We start from the raw sequence: 22,613 nt of genomic DNA, 5'->3' as shown, positions 1-22,613 counted from the left end.
TGGCGACAATAAAAAAAATAAATCACATTTATCATAATACACAAGTTTAAAATTTGTTTGAATTTCAGCCTTTGCGCTTATCTCCGCTAGAATTAGTTTCATTTCGCAAGACTTCGTAACCAGTCTCATTATAACAGTATTTACGCGATGTGCATTGTGTCACGATTCGTATGAAATAACGTCCATAAAATACTGCGGAAAAAATAAATAATACCGAAATTATATACAACTAACACAACCAACGCACTGCGAAAACGTAACGACATCGAAAATAATGGTCGATAACTAAAAAAAGAGCAAAGAAAAAACTGCAAAATTTGCCGCGACTCGATCGCTCGTACAAAGAAAATAAAACGGCGATCAAAGTCTATGATGTTGTGTTTTCATAAACGCGATAAGAGCTTACTGTAAATCATCTTTAATTAAACGGTATATAATGATAATTAAATGCACGATACCTTCGCGTCGACTATTTGAATTTATATAATAAAATTTTTTGTGAAGTATTTGTAGTACAAATAAAGCTAAAAAGAAACACGGTATGGGAGGGGGGATAAAAGGAGAAAAGAAAGTCATAAAAGCGGAAGCTACTTCGCGAAAAGGGTCCGGATTATATTTCTCGATAGACTGGAGAAAGTAAACATATAAATTGTGGTGTTGAGAAGCGTCGCTTGCATCCCCCCCCGACAAAATACATAATAAAACTGAAACTATCCAGGATTTGCCAATAAATAAATTTTCGACTGAGTGTGTGGTGTTTACAAACACGACTAGCTTATAGTAAGGCTACATTTACAATCTACAACGCTACTTACGAAATATTATTCGACTATAAATACACAATAAAAATGAAGGTATTATGGTCTTTATATACCATAATAATTTCCCATGTCATTTCGGGTCTGCCCTGAGCGACATCTACGGTATTAAACTTGTAAATACATATGTATATACATACATTTATATAGGCAGATTATACATTTTGAAATAATATTCAAATAGTCGTTAATATCCAAGTCTGTCCACAAGCACTGCAGAAATACTCAGAATAAATTATTCAATAATTCAATCGAAGTCAACCCGGGGCTTGAACCCTGAAACCTCTCGGTGGTTAAAATTAATGCAACCACCTATCTTTTTTAAAGGTTTTCTATTATTTTTTTTAATCATTACATGTACGAAATGGGCTATCTATAGAATCAATGTACATTTAATATATACATAAATGTATGGATGTATATGTACTTATACTTAATTAAGAAAATCCGAATCAATTGATATATCCAAATATTTAAATATATACATATGTATATACGAACATATCAATAGGGTAGTGATTTGTCAACGTAGGGTAAAATAAATAGATTTGTAGAGTAGAGGTTTCTCAAAGTGTTTCTAAATATGATATTTATTGTAGTTAGAAATGCTGCGACTGAAAAATGTCTCGATAACGTTGTTGAACAAAACATTAATTTGGTATCATATGATTAAGATAAAAAAAAAACATTGGAAGAATTCTTTTCTATTTTGGGCAACTCTCATCCACACATTTTTTTAATTTCATACCATGTGGCCACTTATTACATTTATTCTCACAGGTACCATTCGAGCACTTCTATATAATTCGTTCATCTATTGACTGTTCTTTTAGCTACGTGACCCACCTATTGTTATTTCAATCTCTTCATTCTCTCAGTAATATTAACTAAACTTCTCATACTTCTCACCCACGTATTCCGTTTTCAATCTCTCCTCGTTATGCTTAGCATACAGCGTTTCATGCCACTTAGACTTGTTGCATATTATATTTTTTATTTATTTAATATACTCGGGGAAGGCAGCAAAGCCGATAGACCCAAGTAGTTTGATTTATACATACATATATTTAAATTAAATGAGAAAACCAGTAAAACACATTCAAAATAACAATATTAAAATAAAAATAAGAGAGAAAAAAGATAAACAAGAAACAGAAATAAGAAATTGGGAAAGAAGAATTACAGAAATCCTTTAAGTTTAAGAAATGCATCAAGCTTATTCTTAAAAATGTGTACAAATAAAAAAGTTCATGGCCAAATAGGGTTATTTAACACAATTTCTTTGAAAAAAACTACACTTCATAAAATTACTCGACTGATTGATTATACATGTTGTTCAGGAAAATCTGTCGGCAGAGAGTTGCTGATCTCTAAGAAGCCGCTACGACAGACAGGTTGCCATAGACATGTCTGTCGACTTCTCCGTGTGAATCATCACATTTAAAACAATTTGAGTGCTAAAATTCAGAATATACATTAGTATGCAAATACCACTTGCCAAATCGAAATGACCCATTACGCATTCATACAATACATGTACCGATTAATAAAATAGCACATATTTATACCTATGTATGTACATAATAATTAACAATATCTTTGATTATCGACGCTTACTATTTGAAATCCGCATCCTGTTCACACGAGTCTTTTATTTTTGACAGATAACAGAACCTTCGTGCAACACGTAGACAAACTATGTATGTATGTATTTAAATAACAGCAATTCCACGAAGCAATCTTATCATACGAGACGGGCGATCGCGAGCGCACTTTGAAAGGGCACGGTCATCGATTGCACTATTGCATTATCAAACGGAGATTCGGAGTTGGCGCACTTTTGACACGGATGCTGCAAACCGGCGAGAGAAAGGGAAGTAACGATACGAGCGAAAAAGATAGAAGTAAAAACAACGGCAACGGCGCATTCGTGTTAAACGAAGTAGAACACGCCGCCGCATACACGCATTTGTTGTAACAATTTTCGACAAAAGTTGGATGCTTTTTACTTTACTCTATGTGTAATTTATTTATTATACATTTTCCGGATACTATTATAATAACGCTGCGACGTTTTCACTTTTTTCTTTGTCCCGCCGAATCGGCGTCTTTCTTTCACGATCGTGATTCACTTACGACCTTATGCCCTCGTCGTAATGTAGTCAGATAGCATTCTATTTATTTTACGGCGATGTATTAACACACAAGCGGTTTAAGGTAAAAGTGGATCAAGACAATAGATTTGGAAATCGTTGTCAAAGTTCATTAATGTTTGTATGTAGATGTTTATGCGGTCAAATGCGTAAAACAATACGGGTCGAACTTCACTTAAGTGTGTGATAACTTTTCATTATACGGAAAACATGTATACATATACATACATACATATGCCAAATATTAAATTCAATAAAAAAAATACAAACTCATTAAGGACCGCCTGAATTTTCTGAAAATGCTATGAGAGTTCATGTATTTCCCAATTTTTTTCAAGGTTTCGTAAATTAAACTTAAAATTTAAATTAATTAAATTGAAAATTGGAGAACAGCTTTTTATTTAACGTTGTCTCGACCGTATGATTTATCACATCAGTGTTTCTCAAACTTTGGTGACTGATGTATGCAATTTTGTATAAAATTTACATTTCAATATATTTTCACGTTATCTAATATCAACGATATCTGTCTTATAGATTACTGTACTATTCATTTGAATGAAATATTCAATTTGAGATGTTTGTATGTATGCTACGCGAAAAAAAACCAGTCAATATTATCGAAAAAAAGTCGAGATTAAACCATATAAACATATGCATATATACTTTTATTTATCAGTATTTTGGCTAAAGATGTGCTAGTATGATATCTATGAACGGAAGTTTGAAACTAAATCTTCTAATTATTTTTTTTTGTATAAAGTTTGGAGGATTTAAAATTATAGTTTAGCAAAATCGAAAATTGAAAGTGTATTCATATCAAGACGGCGTATTGTATTAATTTTATAATTTTTTTAAAAAAACATCGAAATTGTATTAATGATACAATTTCGATGTTTGGACTGTACATCGAAATTGTACCAGTACATCGAAATGATTACATTAATGAATTTCAAAAAATCTATATTGTGGACTTTTTGATGGGAGAAACAATATCAGTGCGAATCGTATGATAAAACATTTCGTCGTGAGATTAAATGCATGTATCGAGTATTCTCGAAGAAAACGTATTGAAATTCTTATGAGAATTAGTACATAATTTTATCAACTCTAATTTATAATTTATCACTATAGCTTCATATAATATTAATCATGAAAATGTAAGCCGAGCTTTATAGTCGGTAAACCGCGCCTTTGTTTCTACTTTAAAAGAATAAAAGCGAGATTAGTGAATTAATCACCCTCCCCTTCCCTCCCCACCCAGTTTAATCCAAAGAAAGACTAATTAAAATATGGTATTTCAAATCGCCTTTTGCTTCAGATAAAAACTTCAACGTAATGAACGAGGGATTCAGTTTCCAACCACACACGTACCTCTCGGCTAATCTCGCATCCAAGAAAATTTAAATAATACAATCAAAATCGGTCATCTGTAATGAAATCTACAGCTATAAAACAATACTTTCTTTCAAATCTGACAACTCAATCAGAAACAAAAAACAAAAAAACACCAATACAGTAGTAATTTTTGATATTCGAAAAACACGATTCGATTACAGTACACAATCAATTTCGAATCTGATTATATAGCATACGTAAGTAGGAACAGCATTGTCTGGGTTAGATCAAACGGTGTTACAGTTCGCTTCGGTTTTCGAATAAATTAACATAGTGATCTCACGACAAAGATAAAATCGACGTATCGTGTTGCTTTTTTTTTTGTCTTCTTTCGAAGTGGTTACGGACTTTCACCAAAAAATTAGAGGTCAAATGCGATACGATGAGACCGCTACGTCACGAGTCGTTGTTGTTGGACAAGGAAACGAGAAATCGCGAGAACCGGATTGAAAATTTGGGTACACTGCCCGAAATTGTGACCTCCTAATGTGCTTTCGCGAATAATAATAACAATAAAAAAAAACAACACATTCTAAAAACGACTAAATTCAATGAAACTGATAGTAAAATGAAGAGTAGCTAATCTTAGTGTATTTCCCTATACATTGTATAAAAATGGTATACAGGTGCAATTAAGTCATGCACTGACTATTACAGAATGATGTATCTATACTGAGAGTACCGTGTTAAAAGACAGTGGTCGTATATGTACCTGGCCGTGAGTACCTTTCACCTATGTGTATATTACCTGTATAACAACCCACTCTTCTAAACCAACGCTTCACAAATTGCATTATCGGATATTAATAGCCTCAGAGTTGCGCTAAACGAGTGCTCAATTTATAATATATTTTGCAATGCAGAATAAATTATGCACGTAATTAATATATTATTTCAGTGTTTGCCGTTTCGTTTTTCAAGCGGTGCTCCAAAGAAAGTGAAGCATTTTGGAACAAGTTAGTTGAGCGTAAAGCGGTGATAAAGGTTATTGAACTTTTACTACACCAAGTTTATACTGGATGAGCTATTCTTCGTTTGTTCAAATCTCGAGTTATAAATTATGATTGTCATCGACTATACTATACATATCTACAGCGTAATGCTGGTAGAGCTATTGCATACCAGTAGATAGGTCGTGGGTTCAAGTCCCGACCAAATACGCTGCTAGCGAGGTCTTGTGGTTATTAAAAAAACAGATCGGCCGTCTACTGTTAGAATTTTCCGATTTTTCTAGCTTAATAAAGACGGATCCAATAAATCGGTATCGTATCCCTCAATTTCTTGCAAATTTGAGATATTAGCATCCCGAATAGGTTGAATCTCATAAAAAGCTACCTAAATAATGAATTTCTCGCAAATATGCTGGATATCAAAATTTTGTTGACTGTTCACATATGCCTCGATTTTGTATTACGTATATGTTTAAAAAATTGATATTTTTTAAACTTATACGTAATTATACTTTGGTAATTCCTGTCATGGCACATATGATGTGCGTATGTATAATAAAATTAACATAGTGTTGAAAGATTAAGAGACTGGGATTTGAATGATAGTTAGAAAAATATTAAAGCGGTCCGTTTATAATACTCACTAATCAGTGATTCAAAAGAGCAACCATGTAACGAAGAAATTTGCATCAGTAGTTTTTAATTATCATCTAAAGGGCACGTAAAAGAAAGTAGAAAAATATAACAATTATGTAAATTGATTATAATATGTATTTCAGGTTGTCAATTTTAATAAAAACAAAGTAGAATAAAATTTGGAAATGCTGATCTGGATGTATTGATATTAGAGCCTAATCATGAGGATACTCGAAAATATGATCATATTCACATGATGGAGGAGAGTTTGGGGCTCAATACCATAGCTTAAATTTTTAAAGTTTTGAACAATGGATAGCACTGTGACTATCCTACCTCTAATCATCACATTTAAAACAATTTGAGTGCTACAATTCAGAATATACATTAGTATGCAAATACCACTTGCCAAATCGAAATGACCCATTACGCATTCATACAATACATGTACCGATTAATAAAATAACACATATTTATACCTATGTACATAATAATTAACAATATCTTTGATTAGTTAGAAAAATATTAAAGCGGTCCGTTTATAATACTCACTAATCAGTGATTCAAAAGAGCAACCATGTAACGAAGAAATTTGCATCAGTAGTTTTTAATTATCATCTGGGCACGTAAAAGAAAGTAGAAAAATATAACAATTATGTAAATTGATTATAATATGTATTTCAGGTTGTCAATTTTAATAAAAACAAAGTAGAATAAAATTTGGAAATGCTGATCTGGATGTATTGATATTAGAGCCTAATCATGAGGATACTCGAAAATATGATCATATTCACATGATGGAGGAGAGTTTGGGGCTCAATACCATAGCTTAAATTTTTAAAGTTTTGATTTTAATTAGCTGCTCCACATATGTATCTCTATATTATATGAATTCAATTATACACAACCTTTTAAATTGACGGGTCAAAATGTCTGCTTGCTAGAAAAATGTCTAGAGGAGTCCTCAAACAACTAGGACCCGAATAAAGTGATTAATAATTAATTAATGGAGCAGTGTGAATTTGAGAAAAAGATCGACGATCGCTGTTTAGGATTGCTGTCCACCCACGTGAGCAGCCGGTCCAAACCTGTGCCGTGTGAACGTTCCTCGGCAACCATTGTACCGAACGGATTATCTCCGCAAGAGCAAAACTGATGTATTCAAAACATCTTAAATTGGTCTTACGCCGCGTCTCGGTCGGAAGATTGAAAGTGACAGGCAATCTCGTATCGGTTAAGTTTTTTCCCCCCTCTATTCGTCTTCTCGTAAACTCCAGCCCGTACCTACTCGAAGAACTTCATTATGTTCCGCGGACGGAAATTGCTTATTCGACTATTTTACGGATAATGTGTGGATCACGTCTCGGCTTTTTTCTCTTACGAATCACAAAATTTTAAAGCGATTGATGTGCCAAAAAAAGCCAAAACGACTCAAAACCACTAATACAAGATTTTAAAATAGATTTAGAATGATTTTCTGTGCACACCGGGCTTCAATTCAGATTATGCGGAAAAAGAACGAACCAAAGGAGAATGGAGAATTGTACAAAAAAGAGCCATTAGAAATTATATAATAAAAAAAAACACATTCCGACAAATAAGTAAACGATCAAAAAAGATCCACATAAATAGTAATTTTGATTTAGATCTTGGCGAGGACTAGGATTTTTCTTAGTAGCGATAGCTATAAAATATGTACATTGTAGTTCATGATAAATTGATAAGTAGTTCCCATATTTTTAGAAACTATTTTTTTTCAGATACATACATATATACATATAATAATTTTCAAAATAAATATCCTGACACAATTTATGAAATGACATTTTACAGTTAATGTGACAAATGAAAAAATAGTATAAAATCGCACAAATTAGCATGCTTTGCAAAATACTAAAAATACCTCTAATGATAAGGGAAGCTTTTGCAATACATGCACTGAAACAATTTTAATACAATTTACCGCTAGTTAAATAATTTTGAAAAATAACAAAAATATAACACGAGACATGTATGACATATAAAAATATAAGATACGATACATGGATGTTGAATGAGTATTTGAATTGATAAGACTTGAAAATATATTTTAAGTAAGAAAAAGATTGTCATTTTTTTTTAAAAAGATTGCCCAAATAGTAAACGGAAAGAAGATTGAGACAATTTGTGCAAAAATAACTAATATTTATACAGTATATGATATTTTGATTGCGAAACAGGTAAACGCCGTTATATTATGGATTAAGATGAATTACAAACACCTGAAGGATGAATAAAAGCATTGCAAATAAAATTACAGCTCGTTTTCTTGCAACGCGAATATAATAGCTATCGCGCGACTTTCATCAAAATTGCATAAATAAAAAAAGTAATAAACGTAATTATACGCGGATTTCTAGATTTATTGTAGAAAATAAATCACGGCCGGAGACTAACTACCTGGCGTCAATTAACATCGTATCAAGACAACGTTTCCGGTAGGCCGATGTGAATGAAACAACAACCGAAAACAAAGAGAACGAAAGTAAAAATGACAATGTCACAGGTACGTATTATATTATATGTACCCAGCTATGTTAGTGAGATAGATAGATAGCAAACACCAAAGAAATTATCATCACAATCGTCTTCTTCACGGCTTCAGACGAACGTCTCGTGGATACTGAGAGTGCATTGAAAATTGGGGATATTCGTTGGCGCATAGAGGACAATAGATTTTCCAGTTATGTCATAAATTGGCAACTTTGCCTTGCTCGTGGCTGACAGTGTTGAAAAACGACTGTTGGTTGGGCAAGAAACAAGAAGAAGTAGGCAAGTCGACGGTTTCACAACGAACGTCGGCGAAAGCGATGCTCAATTGTAACAATCGTTGCTAAATGTTAAACTACAATATCGATCAGATACACAGGAAGTAGATCTTCCAGATGTGACGGACCTGGATAGTACAACGTCCAGCCAAACAAAGGCGTGTCGGATTTGAATACGCCGATGGAGAAATTACGAAGTCAAGAGTGGGTTCGATTGTAAAACGATAAAGAACCGACCTTTGTGGATAAAATGATTCGCATACATAATTGCGAAATTGATCTATCGTAATACCGAGCCATTTTTTTATCGTGATAGTGTTGCGTCACACGTGTTATCGATCTGCGATTGGATAATAGTGCATGGAGATCACTGTTCAATGTGAGAACGATTACCAAGGCTTGGACATTCACGGTTGGACGAAGCAAGGTTGAACTGTTAGACCAAATCTTGTTATTATCATATTGATCATGAATATTAATGAACGAACATATTAAATTTATACAGCGTAAAAAATGTATGGAATATTGGTCAAGACTCTTTTAAATATTGACAATATCTTGCAAAGGCATGGATGCGCTTTTTATACTCGTTGCAGACATAGATTATCAAAGTAAAAAATTTTTTTTTTTAAATGAGTGAAGCAGTGTGTGAAGGATAATAGTGTTTTAACTTCATGAAGGCGTATTTTAAAAATTATATTTTAATCAACAAATGCGTGTTCATTGGAACTGCATTAGTTGCAAATATTTTATATATATATATACAGAGTACATTTTTGAAGGCTTATTTCAATGGAAGAAAATACGCCGCTTTTATTAGTGTAGATTGATATATAAAATACGCTTCGTGATATAAATACAGCAAACTTTGGGTTTTCTAGCGTTTGTCGAGCAATAAAACAAGAATTACCAAAATTTTAAAGTGCAGGGACAAGATTTGCTAATGATCATTTACCGCTTCTTAGGAAAATATTAATCAATTATTAGTAGAACCAAACCAAAAACCAAAAATTCAATCAAAATTTTTTTATGATGGATCTACATATGTATATGGATCAAAATTTTTTGTATGTATTTAATAACATCTAAAGACTAGCGAAAATATATCAAAAACCGTTCTCATTTTTTATGTATTTAAAAGCAGAGCCGACAAGAGGGGGGGGGGGGGACCGGGGTAAAGTCCCAGGGCCCGGACTACTTGAGGGCGCCGTGTCGGAAATTGTACCTGTTATAACATATTTTCTTATTCATTTATTTTAAAAAATTTCTAACAAAATATAGAAATTTTTCTAATAGTTTGATAAATTTTTCACTTATTAAAAATATATTCCTCTCGGCGGCCCTGCTTAAAAGAGTGTTTAAAACATGTTTTTTTAAATGAGTCAGTGGTAGAATTTTGATTCTTGCGGTTCATAGAAAATATTCACCGCCAATAGCCTTGGACCACTTCTGTTTATTATTTTTATTAATGACCTAATCCCCCTACTGAAGTGTCAATGCTTACTTTATGCCGATGATCTTAAGGTTTTCCATCCTATCAATAGCGAGTCGGATTGCTTAAAATTACAATCCGACATTGATATAATATCTGAATGGTGTAATGTAAACCTTATGCATCTCAATATTTCTAAATGCTTCTCAATGACACTTTCCAGAAATCGTAACCTAATTGACTTTACTTACAATATTAATAACGTAGATCTTACAGCAAAAAATTGTGCCAGAGACTTAGGTATACTTATAGATTCCAAACTATCATTTAATGAACATATTAATCATATTGTTACTAAATCTTATAAACTATTGGGATTTATTTGCCGAGTTGCGAAGCCCTTTAAGAATCCCCATACTCTGATTCTACTCTATTACAGTTTAGTTCGTAGTAATATGGAGTATGCCTCAATCATATGGTCTCCCTATTACCAAACTCACATTGAGCACTTAGAAACAATCCAGAAGCGTTTTTTGCGCCATTTATCCTATAAGACTGGTCTTAAAAAACTGTTACCATCTTATAATGACAGACTTTCTTTTTATATTGCAAGTTTGTCTCAGCGTAGAAGGGTTTCTGATTTGTTAATTTTATATAAGATTGCTAATGGTATTCTTGACACGTCTGTTTTAAGCGAGATTAATTTTAACGTTAATGCCCGATTCACCAGATGCACAAATCTTTTTTATCCACCTATTTGTCAAAGCAACACCTCTTTCAATAGTGCAATCGTTCGTATATGCCGTATTTACGATAGCTTAGATGATTGTCCTGACCTCTTTAGAGACTCTTTTAGTATTTTTAGGACAAAGGTGAAGAAAATAATATGTGGTTGATTTGCTTCTTCACCCTTATAGTCTTTCTTTTTCTTTTTTACTTTATCTGTATCTTTTTCTTTATCTGTTTCTTTTCTTTTTTTTAAAATCTTGATGTTTTTGTAATTTTACTTTTTTATATCACCATGTGGTGCTCACTGTAAATGGAATATTATATTTTTATTTATGTTTATTATTATTTTTTGTCTCATTATACAACTTTCTTTTTATATTTTATTCTGTATGCCTATTTAAATAAAATAAATAAATAAATATCAGATTATTAGCTGAGCCTATTTTTACCATAGTACCAACGTTTATCTGACCTCTGATATTGATTACTAGAATACTGCAGTATGTAGAATTATGTATTTCCAAGGAAGTACCTGGGAATCCATTATCATATTTGCAGTTTAGCGTAAGACAATAGTATTTCAAACATACCGCTATGAATGAATATTATCTCACATCTCATCAAGCTTGCACAAATGCATAATACTAGGACACCAACCACACCAGGAAGTTTTGCGAAAAATAAAAGAATTACCACGAATATCAACAGCGTATAGTCAGTCTCGTTCAGCGAACTATCATTCTTTTGTGCCAGAGAATGACATGTAAGTGGATGGGAAACAACTTTTAGGGACGCGCGCACAATGAATGGCCGAACAATAGACTTTCTTGTACGCACACAAGACCGATAGAAAACGAGAAGGAAAATCGACCGAAAAAAAGAGCAGAAAAGAGCGAAAGAAAACGGGCGACATACGGCAAGAAATTGTAAATCCCATCGGCTTTTCCGAAATCCATTACCCGTACGTTTCGTATCGCGGTAATCCCGATTCTTCCCGTGTTCCTTCCTGGCCTGCCGTACAAAACCCGTGTGATGTTCTGTATCGTTTACGTCTACCAGTTTCTGATGAATGTTTTGCGGCCATGTTTTTTATTCTGTTTCGACTGCCAACCAAGAAGACGCCTAACGCAGAGGCATCTCCCCAAAGACCTTCCTCCTTTCTATCCCAGAAGATAGACCGAAAAAAAGAAAGAAGAAAAAAAAACGGAACATCCAAACGAAAACGTAGAAGATGATGCGTAAAAAATGGCCGAGAACGGTCTGTGTGACGAATCGTAACGAGATTTGTTCAATTGAAAACTGATTTGTACTGAGTATTTCGATACGAATTCGATCTAGCGAGCAAAATCGGAACAGAGAGATACACAGTTTGAATAAAAAAATTAAATTTCATTTCAACAATTCAAATACAACACGATATTAGACTTGGGTGCAGTGTGAAACGAAGCGACTTACTATCATCGAGTACCTCGATGACAAACTGTCATATCTGTAGTGGCGCATCATTTCACTATGAAATCAGAACAGTTGTATGATGTAAAACAGATGTAGTCATTCAAATCCTAGCCAATGTTGCTACTGTTTGCCTAAAAAGCAAATTTCAAAAATATAAATAGCAAATAATATAAATTTTATACATTCAATTGCCAATAATAACGAAAAAAATTATATAGATAAAGTAAAAATGGCTATAATTTTAGAACTAGATCATGTGTGCAGAGGTAGCCCCGCTTTAGAATTGATTTAGTGTGTGCATTGGCAGATTTAAAAGTAGGTTATGTGCAGTTCTGATAGTGTTTACGCTAAGAATGTTGATATTAACGCACGTTCTAAAGCTTTATATATTTCGCATAGCAAAATAAACACGAAGGTAAAATTTCAAAGTTCGATAATAAATATTATACATTTGAAATTGGAGCAAATGCTGATTTTTTCGGTCAGCATCAGCTATTTGGCCAATAGCCACTACTTTCATAATATAAACAATATTGCTGCAGCAATATTTGATTCTAAACGCCGATCATATAAATAAAGTTGAACCTTGAAACTACTATTTATTTTCTTAATCATTACTGTCGATTTTCCAAACAAGAAATAAGCATATTCAATATGTTATCAAACTTTCTATCGCGTTTAAAATTATGACGTTTATCTACTACGGAAACGAGTTGTTGAATCACTGTTTCAATTAGAGAACAACACATGCGTTGCAAAAAATATATAATATTCAAATCAATTGCTACAATTAATTATATTGATACGCGATAACCTAATTATGAATCGAAAAAATGGTCTATGATTGACGTTGCTCAATTCATACACATGTATATACATACATATGTACACTGACGAGCATATCGAGTTTCATTTAGTTATTAGAAAGTATAGAATGATTTGCTCGCATGTGATGGACTGAAATAAAACAACGTTCATAGACTGATTAAAAAGGTCCAGAGTTCAACTTGCAACGAAAGTTGAAAAAGTTATTATATTTTTTAAAGTAATAAACAAACAGAACTGGTTCGGTTAAATCTAATGTTGATTTAAGGTCTATTCATACTATCCTACACTGAAAGACAACAGTTCACGGAAAAGACTACTTTTATTCATACTATACGGCAGCGCAAGTTTAAACAAGGTGTAACCATAATCGGCTTACATATGCATTATAGAGGGCGACGACACGGCGCAATATTGCTTGCGTCGTACGCGCGCACTTTCGTTAGTACGCGTGCACTCGCTACTATGACGTCACTTCGTGCGTGAATATTTCCAGATAAAATAAAACCGGTTTTGCTTGATACGTTACGGTGACATGTACTGCTGTATTATATGAATTGATTATGTCGGCTACTGCCGTTACATCTACGCCACGTACACATTACGGAACATATGAATGTAACAAAGAATACTTTTTGTACAGTTGCCGGTCTGTACTGTGCCAGCATAAATATACCTTAAAGGTCTATTTATACCTAGTCGGCACGTATAGGCAGCAGCAGGTAACCTGCAAGTACGGACAGTATTCTTTGATACATTCTATATGCGCATGCGCGAATGGAGTATGAATGCGTCCACATAGAATGTACTAAATAATACTGTCCGTACTTGCATGTTAGCTACTGCTGCCGATACATGCCGACTAAGTATGTACAGACCTTTAGTGCGAAATCACATAGGGAAGAACGGCGCGTAGTGTGCTTGGCTCCCCTCTGTGGAGGGTTCTCGTACATTTTTCCAAATATGGGATTCACCGTTATCGATCACTTTCGAGCATGGATAAATACAAGAATAATTTTTTTACCGAAAACACTCCAGGGGGTGATTTTGGGACGGTGTGTGCTGGGCGTGCCATGAATATGAGCAAGGCATGCCATATTTTATTCGCATGTTTAAAAGTATCTAAATTTAAAAGCCTTCCTGTGTGATTTCGCCCTTAATCTTTGATTGAAACAATCAATTCCCATATCCATCAAATCATTTCCACAGCCCGTAAAATAAATGTGAGAAGTTTAAAAATGCTCCATGCTGATAAGCATAATTTGAAATGAAATAAACAATACCGAGCCAAATTAGGAAAAGTGTACGTATCATATCAATTGTAAACGTTCGTATAGAAACGAAGTTACATCTGATAAATGCTCGCATTCGTAACGTAATCATCATTCGCGGCAAGTTGTGGGAATCGATTATATGAGATAAAAGTGAAAATGTGCGGGAATGGACCGTATTTTGTTTTTAATGTTCTTTTTGCGGTTGAAATATATGCGGTTTTATATAACGGTTCGCGTGTTCTCCGATACGAGACAACGAACATTCAACCAGAGAGAGAGTACGACACGACGAGCACACAGACTCTCTTCGAATACAACCGAGTTTCGCTCGTAGTGTGCACAGAAGGTATACATACATACATTTAAATGCATGCAGATAGATAGTCAGCAGTAAAAGTGTAATTGCGAGGTGGATCTAGTGTCGAGATGACGATGAGATGCTGAAGAAAACGGCGTGGGACGAAGACATCGAAACGACGACGCAGAAAGCGTTTGGAAAAGTGATGGCATCGAAAGTGGCACAAATTTGCAGGGTAGCTCGAATGAATGAGTGACTTGAGATTAGTCTGTGAATACGAGACGAGTCTCAGATTTGATTGCTTTGCTTCCATTGTCAATATTATGATTGATCACAAAATGTATTATACAAATCCTCCAATGCAATATATGTACAGAAACATGTAAAGTACGGGATATCCAGAGGATTACAGTCATATAAAAATATTCAAAATAAGCACATTGATATATGTATGGAAGGGATTTCCTGTTTTATTTTTAAAATAATGAAATGTACCTATACTAATAATAGTGATACGAGTAGACGTTAGCAGTGAATGGGAAATAGAAATGTATGGTGCATTTTTGTTCAATCTTTCCTACACATATACATAGATATAAAGCACAGGGATGCGAAATAAGAAATACTTATCGGTGTGTTAATAAAACTAGGGTTTGAGTATTAGATTTTGACCGCAAAACCAAGCAATAAAAAAAATTCGTCGTGTCCTGTTCGTTATAATTACAACACTTGACAAATATGATAACGAACAGTTCCATATCTGGAATTTCTCAATACAGCACACACAATGTTCATTCAACATCATACAAAAACATCCAAGAGCGTTGCAAGTGTAATTAACGACTTCTTTGTTTACTCTACAATACTCCTGATTGTTTACATGAAGAAATTGAGAAACACACACGATAATTTTAACAAATCGAACATCAAAACGGAAAAATCCCAGCAGAGATTTCAACGCGCCAAAACTAGAAATTTTACAAAACCACGTAGTACATACATACATACAATCTTTCAATGCAACGTTTTCTTTGGACCAACATTTCTATAAATGCACGCAACAATTGTCATTTCTCTACCTGACAAAAAGGTTACTCAGATCCATAGAAGAAATTCTATAGAAAATCTTTCGACCTTTTTTCAGTGTACGGTCATTTTGGATGTACAATGTAGGTGAGATAACAATATAAGGCAACAGTGCAAAAATTTTTCAAAACGATTTATATTATACATTTTTAAACCAAATAGTTAATATCTCAGAATTGATGCATGTTACAGTCTAATCCTAACTTCATATATAGATGTACATACATAGATAAACTGATAGAATCACTTCATAGGGGTGCTGGTTATTTAATTCTCCACACGAATTCGGCTAAATAAGAACAAAAAAAAAATCAATTTGTCCCTCTATTCTTCTGGAAGATCCCCACATTATCTCTACTTGAAAGCTGAAGCTAAAACAAATCTAAAACACCGTTAAAAAAATAAAAAAGGAGGCGGCACAGCACGTGTTTAATCTAGGAATGACAACCACTATTGACTATCGTGATACGCGAAATTAGCTTCGCAAAAACATCTACTACAGTTTTGTACCGACACGGCAGGGCAGACAAGTGCCAAACTTAAAAAGTTTTACGATACGTGTACCTGAGATTTACATCAAGTATCATCAAAACAACATACACACGGAGACCGAATCACGAGCCATCAGTTTATAAACACGAAACCAAAATGTTCTCCAATTAGTGTTTAGTAGTCACACTACAACGAGAAACCCATACAAATATACTACAAAGCAAAATTTCAATCAATCGATGAAAAGTGAGCATCGTTTAAAAAACTGCGCATTGTTGTTACGATACGTGAACAATCGGTGTGATATCAGTTGACAGATTGCGTACGCGCAGTGTCGGCTTACATTCTGTACGAACGAACGGTGTGACGAAATAAGAACTTTATATATGTACATATACTAGTAGCCTGGTGCACACATTAGTGCACTTGATAACAAGATAATGAACGAATTTGATTTGTGCCGCTGCCTCTTCTTATTTCATCTCTGAAGAGAGGACGAACTGCCCAATTTGGTGACGAAGAAAATTTACAAAAAAGCTTGTAAAAACAAAATACACATTACGTCAGCGCATACGCATTATTACGAACAATCAGTGTCATATATACGTAAATAAGAAGCGCTCAATGGTACCCGAGAGAATGTACGGTGCAAGGAAGGCCCACAAGAGAGATGGGTGGATAAAATCAGAAAAAAATCGAAAGCAAGCTGTAAAGAGGCTAGTAAAAATGTGTGGGATGAGATGGATGAAGTTGCTCAAAACAGTGTTGGCGAGGCCTCCATCCAGGAATGGATGATGTTACATATATGAGCCGTTATATTTACGTAGATGTACACACTGGGGGGGGAGGGGGGGTATAGCACTATCAATACGGATACACAATGAATCATTAGTCTACTATACAGTCTGGTGACAATCATTAGTAATGATTATCACCAGAATTAGGCGATTATTAGATTATTAGAGCGATTATTCCGCATAAAGCGATCTCACCCACATCAGTAAAATCTCGATCACGGAACATCTGGCACCCGAAAACTCCATACATCGAGAGTAACTCATGCATACTATCGAAAACTATAGTGGCAGATATTCCGTAATCGCGGCAACGATTGTCGTGCGTGCGATCGCAATGTGCGAAATAATCCGTTTACCGTATCGATCTCACCCCAACATATCAGAGTACCAAACAGCGGAGTACCTACGCAAGAGGTGACATGCAACAACAACAACAACCGACGTTCAAGTTTCGACAAGATCAAAAGTGCACTTGTTCGCGAACTACCCCAACACAGTTACGCTGTAAACAAATACGCACTAGTGCGTGCACAAAAACACCAACGGAATAGGGCGAAAACACAGAGATGAACGAACGGCACGTCAAGTTTCTCCTACATTTCGTACGATCTTATTATTGCGACAAATTCTTCAAATATGGGATTTGCCGTCATCAATCACTGTCAAGCTTATCTACATAATACAAGGACAAAACATCACCAAAAAAAAAAAACACTCCAGGGGTTGATTTTGGGACGGTGTGCCTTGGATATGTATGTATGTGCTAGGCGTGTGTCGCGTTCTTTTCTTTGTGATTTCGCCCTAATCTTTCTCGACAACAATGTATATAATTGTGACAATCATCTGGTACCTTCTGAGACTGATCGGCTGAAAGGGATAGCCGTGAGGTTGCACCGGCAAGGGTAGAGGATGATGCGTGTGAGGTGGAGGCGGCGGCAGCGTACTGTACGGCGGCGGCAACAATTGCGGTGCCGCCGCCGAAGAAGATTGATGTTGATGCTGCTGCGGCACTACGACGGTCTGCGACGCGGATGCAGGTTGATGCTGCTGCTGGTGCTGTTGTTGTTGTTGTTGTTGTTGGTGTTGGGGTTGGGGTTGGTGTTGAAGCGGGAGTTGCGCGTGCGCATGCGCATGCGTGTGCGTGTGCGTGCGCGCCGCAGTCCGGCACGCGCTCATCACCTCACCATTGACACTCACTGAACTGCACTGTCGGTCACAGTGGACACTGCACTTGGCTTCGGCGGTCACAAGATTTGCGGATTGCGCGGGCGCAGGCACTTGTATGCGCATCTCGGTTGCGCACCACGTCTCCCCATCACGGCCGGCCGGCGGCGAGTGCGCCAGCGAGCCATCCCCCCCACCACCGCCACCACACTCGTCCCAAGGTAGTGGAACTCGGACGGGTGGTGGGGGCGAGCCGCGGCACTCGTACGGCTGCCACAACAGCGACGACAGCGCCTCCTCCGCGTTGCGGTGGCGGACGGCGACTCTGCCGCCGTATTCGTAGCAGCTTCTCGACTTGGGTACTCGTTGAAGGGTTGGCAAGCCTTCCGCCGCGAGAGGCGCCGAGTACCGCTTCGTGAGGTCGCCGCGGACGCCATTCGAGATCGTGGCGATGCGGATGACGTTGTCGTTGTCGTTGTTGTTGTTGTTGTTGTTGTTGTTGTTGGATGAGCTGGTGGTGGTGGTGGTGGTGGTGGTGGCGCCCTCGTCGGGGCCATCGGCCCGCATTGGCTGAAGAGCGCTACATTCCACCCGAATGTGCGGGGGTTGGTGATTGCCGTTGCCGATTGTCGGGATTGGTGCTCTTCATCGTTTATGTCTGAAACGAAAAAAAAAAGATTAAATATAAAACTAGCTTAAGACTGTCTAATGTCGCCGAATCCAGAGGAAACACCCAACCATTCTGAAAGAGGAACTAATCGAGCATTAAGAGGGCTGTACACCCGAAACCTTAATTTTGTTACCGTTCCTTTCTTCGATATATATATTGAGTGAATGCGACAATATATATATCAATATATATATATTGAGTGAATGCGACAGTTGCGCTCCGACCAGATAAAACGTGTTTTAAATTGACAAAATCGAGGTTTCGTATTCTACTATTTTCTCCTCCAAAACTGGACCAATTTTTAAAAAAATTTCACCATCGGTATGAGAAAGATATTTTCTGTGCATCTATTGGCGTATTTTTTTAAAAATCGACCGTTAAATAACCACGCTAAACTCTTTTCGTGGGTGTAAAAAAGAGGCGATTTTATAGATGTTAATAACAAAATTTACTGCAACATAGTTTAAAATTCGAATGATCCAATCTGACGTCTAATATACGCAATGCGAATTGACAGTATTTTTATTTGAGATTCAAATACTATATAGCTTGCGTATATAAATTCATCTCCATGTGATGTAATTATGATTATTTAAATTCGAATTTTTGAATCGTATATACATTAAGAGGGCTGTACACCCGAAACCTTAATTTTGTTACCGTTCCTTTCTTCGATATATATATTGAGTGTATGTATATATTGAGTGAATGCGACAATATATATCAATATATATATTGAGTGAATGCGACAGTTGCGCTCCGACCAGATAAAACGTGTTTTAAATTGACAAAATCGAAGTTTCGTATTCTACTATTTTCTCCTCCAAAACTGGACCAATTTTTAAAAAAATTTCACCATCGGTATGAGAAAGATATTTTCTGTGCATCTATCGGCGTATTTTTTTAAAAATCGACCGTTAAATAACCACGCTAGACTCTTTTCGTGGGTGTAAAAAAGAGGCGATTTTATTGATGTTTGGCGGCTCCTAGCTCCTATAAAAAATAATTAATTAAAAAAAATAAAACGATAGATGCACCCCAATGGTGGATATCCATAGCATATTAAAAAATAATTTCTCTAGTGCCATAATTGAGGTAGGGAGAAGTATAGTACGTTTGTATGGACAAGGCGCTGCTGTCCAGCCTAAATTTATAAAAAACCAAATCAACAATCTACAGTCCACAAAGCCATTAAAAACCATCACGAGCTACGAAGACCAATCTGGAAGTTAAAGGAACGAAAAATTTTGTCTCTTTTTACAAACCTCTTTGGTTCACTTACGATTACAATTCAGAGGACAATTTTTGTCATACAGCCTTACTTAATGTGCGCGAGTAGGATACAAGAGGAACAGGCTGTTCCCCTTTAAATAAGGCTGTACGACGAAAAGAGAGAGAATTTCACTGCATGGTGAGGAATGTGAAAACAGTAGAGACGCAATGGATCTGTTTTGTTAAGAAATTTTGTGGAAAAAAAGCGATTTGCAGAGTCACAATTATAATATGCTCAAAGTTTAATATATTAATATACTATTTCGTCATACTTCTATCTAATATATAATTTCGAAAGAGACTTTGTATATACATATGCATACATTGTTACGATGTATACATATATACTTTGTATATATGTATACATCGTAACTTTGTAAACAAGTCAAAATTTCCATGACGACGTGGGGACGGGGGACGGGTCTTCGCCCCCGGGGCGCACCGGGGGCGAAGGTCTGGAGCGCGCCGGGGGCGAAGGCCCGAGGCGCGCCAGGGGCGAAGGCCCGAGGCGCGCCAGGGGCGAAGGCCCGGGGGACACCGGGGGGGCGAATCGTGACGTTAAATTTAATAAAACAAAAACAAATGAATATTCAAATAAATTTGAATATAACAAAACTATTCAAATATTTTTTTTACTATGATATTGGCCATTTTTAAGCGGTTTACATATACGTATGTATTACAAATACCGAACAAAGCCGGGTAAAACCACTAGTTACCTATAAATAGTTTTAGTAAAACAAATTACAAAGTACATATAATATATTTTCTTTTCTTGATTAAATCCTTACAAAATAAATTTAATTTGATTTATTAAATTTGTCGATACGTCGACTATGATTAATTATGATATTGTTTAGTAATTAGTATAAGACGAAATTAGGAAAATGTGTGGGGTAAGATGGATGAGAGTTACGCTAAACAGAGATGAGTGGAAACGTGTTGGAGAGACTTTCATCTAGTAGTGGATAGTCAATGGCCGTAGATGATGATATAAATTTTAAAATTTAGTTACCAGAAACTATTTTATCACTAATTTAGTACATATATTCGCATTTAATTGCATAATATTACATTAAAAATCGATGCAAATGGCGTATTGTGGATTTGGTTGTCTGGATTTTCTTTATTTTTGGTATTAAATTTATTTTGAATATTAATGACGTTCTATAGAACAAATTATGTGATGCTTTGAAGATTTTATCCTAATATGGAAAAAGCATGCTCTTGGGAAGGTTAGAAATACTCGTAAATGTGACAGCACAGAATAGAGCTAATAGACAATATCTCATTGGATCAAAAATACGATAAAAGCTCAAGTTTTAAGTAAATGGATGAAGGAAAAGTTGAAGGCATAACAAATCTCAAATTTCAGACATTGGCTGATATGGTATTCTCAGATACAGATCTTTGATACAAGTGTCACAATTTGTATTGATACATGTACCGCTACAGACATTGTAGCCTAATACATTTGTCCACGGCTATATTTCTGCTGTCAGATTCTCATATTTGTGACTCCAAGTCTCATTTATCATATTTAATTGTTGAAACGGTTCCTCACAAAATTGCCTACCTTCACCACTACTACTGAATGTTTTAAAACATGTAACCAACTACCATATGTCCGACCCCATTAATTTCCTTTCCATCCCTAAAATCAAGAATATAGTAATTTCGGTTATTTGATTAGTCCAGTGACAAAACCAGATGAAGCAGGGAGATTTTGTATTATAATTTTAGGGGATGCTGTGATATAAAGGGAAATTCTCGTATTTCTCCCTCGTATTTTGTCCACCACAACTTGCTACTAACCGAATTTACCGAAATAAAATAGAAATTCAAATTAAAAAATCAGAAAATATCCAATTACTTACAATTTTAATCTCATAGAACATTTTTTTCCACTGACCTAAATATCAAATATCGTAATTGAATATAAATGAAAAAAATATACACAGATAGTTGTGTACATAAGCTGGCCGTCTTTTATGCATATTTGCTCATATCATATTACATGTTTTTCTTTAAATAAATATTCTAAGCTAAAATTTCATTTCAGACTCTTTATTTATATTATAAATAAACCTATGTACATATGTAGCAAACATAAACCTATGTACATATGTATGTCCTGAAATGGCATTCTGAAACCATCAAAAGCTTCAGAATTCACTTCAAGCGCAAGAGATAAGAACCACGATTCATTATTACGATAATGCAGCTTTAGCTGCTCACATTATCGTTTAGGGCAGCGGTTCCCTACCTTTTTTGACTCACATACCATTTGATAGTACGTTACGCTAAATTGTACCACCATATAAAAATGATTGTAATTGCATATTGTATAGTATTTG

At 35.4% G+C, this 22,613-nt stretch overlaps 2 protein-coding genes and 1 long non-coding RNA gene across 3 annotated transcripts in view; 1 reads left to right on the top strand and 2 right to left on the bottom strand.

Moving 5' to 3' along the window:
- The window catches only part of LOC143920950 (uncharacterized), a 167,120-nt gene extending 148,617 nt beyond the window's left edge, over window positions 1–18,503 (bottom strand). Inside the window, exon 1 of the mRNA XM_077443995.1 lies at window positions 18,001–18,503. Within this exon, the coding sequence (XP_077300121.1) occupies window positions 18,001–18,440 (440 nt within the window). The 5' untranslated portion in view covers window positions 18,441–18,503. The remainder of the gene's footprint in view (window positions 1–18,000) is intronic.
- The window catches only part of LOC143920959 (uncharacterized), a 561,395-nt gene that overhangs the window by 423,467 nt on the left and 115,315 nt on the right, over window positions 1–22,613 (bottom strand). The gene's annotated exons all lie outside the window — the stretch shown is intronic.
- LOC143920951 (Golgi to ER traffic protein 4 homolog) overlaps window positions 1–22,613 on the top strand; it is a 317,113-nt gene that overhangs the window by 185,922 nt on the left and 108,578 nt on the right. The window lies entirely within an intron of this gene.

Source organism: Arctopsyche grandis, chromosome 13 (genome assembly GCF_051622035.1).
Source record: "Arctopsyche grandis isolate Sample6627 chromosome 13, ASM5162203v2, whole genome shotgun sequence".
In the NCBI taxonomy this organism is placed as follows: Eukaryota; Metazoa; Arthropoda; class Insecta; order Trichoptera; family Hydropsychidae; genus Arctopsyche; species Arctopsyche grandis.
Note: the sequence above shows the minus strand (reverse complement) of the source record. Positions and strands in the feature narration are given on the sequence as shown.